Genomic DNA, 2,766 nt, shown 5'->3' with positions numbered 1-2,766 from the left:
AATGCTTTCAGGAATGCGTGTGCTCCTTTAGCTACAATGAAGCAAATGGGAGACATAATTTTTCATTGAAGTCCACAATGTCAAACTAGAAACTCAACTGCCAGGTTCAGGTGCTATAGTTTGTTTGACTTCGTGCTTTGAAGGATTGTGTATTATGAAGTATTAGCCAGCTCTCCTCTATCTGAGTAAAATTTAGGAGGCTGATTACTTCTGTTGGGTTTTCGTTTGCAGGATTTCTTGGGTAAATCAGATCCATTTTTGGAGTTCTACAAGCAGAGTGATGCTGGAACATGGCAGCTGGTCTACAGATCAGAGGTAGTGTTTCTACACTGATGTTTTTCGTGAGTTGATCAGCAAACTTACTCCTAACGAAGGCAGGGGTCCCACTGCTGGTCATGCTTTGCACCAGCTATAAGTGCGGAACTGTCTCATATCCTAAAAAAAGGGTTCTGCTCACTGATCTGCCAGCAAATTGTCTATTTGCTGCCTGATTACTGCATGAAATTGGCTCAGTGAAGAGTCTGACCATGCACCGAGTGAGCAAAGTGGCTGAACTCTTCTCCCCTTTCAGTGGTGATGAGCTGTTAGCTTGGCACAGCTCTAAAACTTACCTTTGCCCTGAGCTTCAAGCTTTTATTTCTTCAAGAGCTTTTTGCTTGGCTGTCCATGCACGTCAGGGTTGAACTGACTGAGGCTGTTCTTAGAGAGCCATGCAAAACACTCATGATACATTTCTTAGTGACTTGCACATCACATGTGACATTATGCTGTATTCTTTTAAGGTGATTAAGAACAACTTAAACCCATGCTGGAGGAAGTTCAGTGTTCCCTTGCAGACATTCTGTGGTGGAGATTTTAATAAACCCATCAAGGTACAGCCTTCAGAAATTCTCTTTGTTGTTCCAATCTCTGTTGATGTTAACTATGAGTAATCAGATTGTCTGGTCATATTTAAAGTTTTAGATTGCCTTTCTAGAACAGTAGTGTGGCAGAGAAGTGATTGTATGACTAAGTATGAAGTCTGTATTAATACATTAGTACTCAGTTGTCAAACTGAGAGTTGAGGAAATGCAGAAGTGACACTTCCTAATGGTTCATTAGAAGAAGAATTATAACTTATTTTTCCACTATTCTGGCCAGGGTTTCAGGTTGGGTTTTGGTTTGGGTTTGTTTGTTTTGTTCTGTGGTTTTGTGAGTTTATTTTTGTCTGGGTTTTTATTTGGTTATTTTTTTAATTGTTTATTTTTAAAACTGTAGCTTTCTAGCACTGTTTCTAAGTTAACTGAGAAGCTCTTATGTTGGACAAGCTTGAGTGCCTTAGGATATTGACAAAGAGAGGACCTTAATGCATCTCTCATTCATCCATGCATGAGACTGGCAGGCTTGTCCCAACTCTCTTTCAATCTGTTCCAGCTGGTCGGAACTGCAGTAGCTTGTGGTCTTGTATATTAGGACTGGTTCTGGCTTATGGAGGTGGTAGCAGAACAATTCTATCTTCTAATAAGTTTCTACAGAAGAAAATCTGATAACAAATTTATTGATTTCTATTCTAAGCAAAGCATTGATAACGTAAAGACATTTAAATCCATAGATAGTTCTATGTGAATAGAGTCTCTCTCTGCTTACACAACTCTTAAACACTTTCCATTTGTAGAATTTTCTGCCTGATCCTGTCTGTGAAGAAATCTCATGCTGGAAGTTCGATCTGGAAGGTTTAGCCTAAAGCATGCCTGCTAAAGTTGTTATTTTGCAGCATGGCAGGTCCAAAGAGTTACTGAGATTAGTAACTTCAGATGTGCTGCGCTTGTTGATCCATGGCAATGTTCTAAGTGGTCTTCAGGAGCTTTTATTTTTGGGGATTTAAGAGTCTTAGGTCAGAAAGAAGTCCTCTTGATCTAAAAGTGAGCAGCAAATGTGGAAATGAGATGGCAGAGTTGTGTATTATCACTTGTCAAAATTGACATGAAATGGCATGGTTTACCTGTTCTATTAGGTGAGGCTATAGTATAGTCCAAAAAGATTTGTGTGCTAGGTGGTTGGGTTTAGTTGGTTGTTTTGGTTTTCTGGGTAGTTGTTTGGTTTGGTTTTAGTTTTGGTTTTGTTTGGGGTAGTTGTTTGTTTTCCAGAAGCTTCCTTTGGAATGTGCTTTGGAATTCACTTTGGAATGACCTGCTGCTTAAAAAAGATAGATTTTTGCTGTAAGTTCTTCTCAGCCAAACTTCTTGATGCATGTGCAAATAATCTATTAAGTTCCACAATGTAGCTGTGAAAAGGGATTAGCCTGTTCTTGTACTGAACAGGTTAGGGAAGCCAGTCAGAAAGGGGAATCCAGGCTGACAGGTTCACTTGCAGCACTAAAGGATGTAATACTCCACTGGTGTTTAATTTTTCATCTGGTATTTGCTGCTCTGAACCTCTTGTTTGAGGCTTCAAAATGTTTATGTGGGAACAATTGTGTGTGAAATAACAGTGTCAGTGAAGGGAGAACTCCTTGTGCTTCCTTGTAAAGTGGAAACATTTTGATGCATCCCTTAAACATCAGCTTTGCCAGCTATGTATGGGGATTATGAACTGAGTATGTGTGTGAACATAAATCTTTTGATCAAATTAATGGTGCTACCTAATATCCTGGTAGTTCTTTTCTCATTTGTGATGCAGAGTGAGTGATGTTCTCCTTGTTCTGTGTTCAGAACAGCTCAGGTTTGTGAGACAGCCTAATCTTCTTGACAGTTTTGTTAAAAAATAGGGGCAAATGAAAGTAGCATC

The 2,766-nt window shown here is 39.4% G+C and overlaps 1 protein-coding gene across 1 annotated transcript in view; it reads left to right on the top strand.

Annotated features, from left to right (window-relative positions):
* CPNE1 (copine I) overlaps positions 1 to 2,766 on the top strand; it is an 11,208-nt gene that overhangs the window by 2,051 nt on the left and 6,391 nt on the right. The window contains exons 5-6 of the mRNA XM_010020084.1: positions 232 to 315; positions 783 to 872. Coding sequence (XP_010018386.1) covers positions 232 to 315; positions 783 to 872 — 174 coding nt within the window. The remainder of the gene's footprint in view (positions 1 to 231; positions 316 to 782; positions 873 to 2,766) is intronic.

This window comes from Nestor notabilis, unplaced genomic scaffold (genome assembly GCF_000696875.1).
Source record: "Nestor notabilis isolate BGI_N333 unplaced genomic scaffold, ASM69687v1 scaffold19758, whole genome shotgun sequence".
Classification (NCBI taxonomy): Eukaryota; Metazoa; Chordata; class Aves; order Psittaciformes; family Psittacidae; genus Nestor; species Nestor notabilis.
Note: the sequence above shows the minus strand (reverse complement) of the source record. Positions and strands in the feature narration are given on the sequence as shown.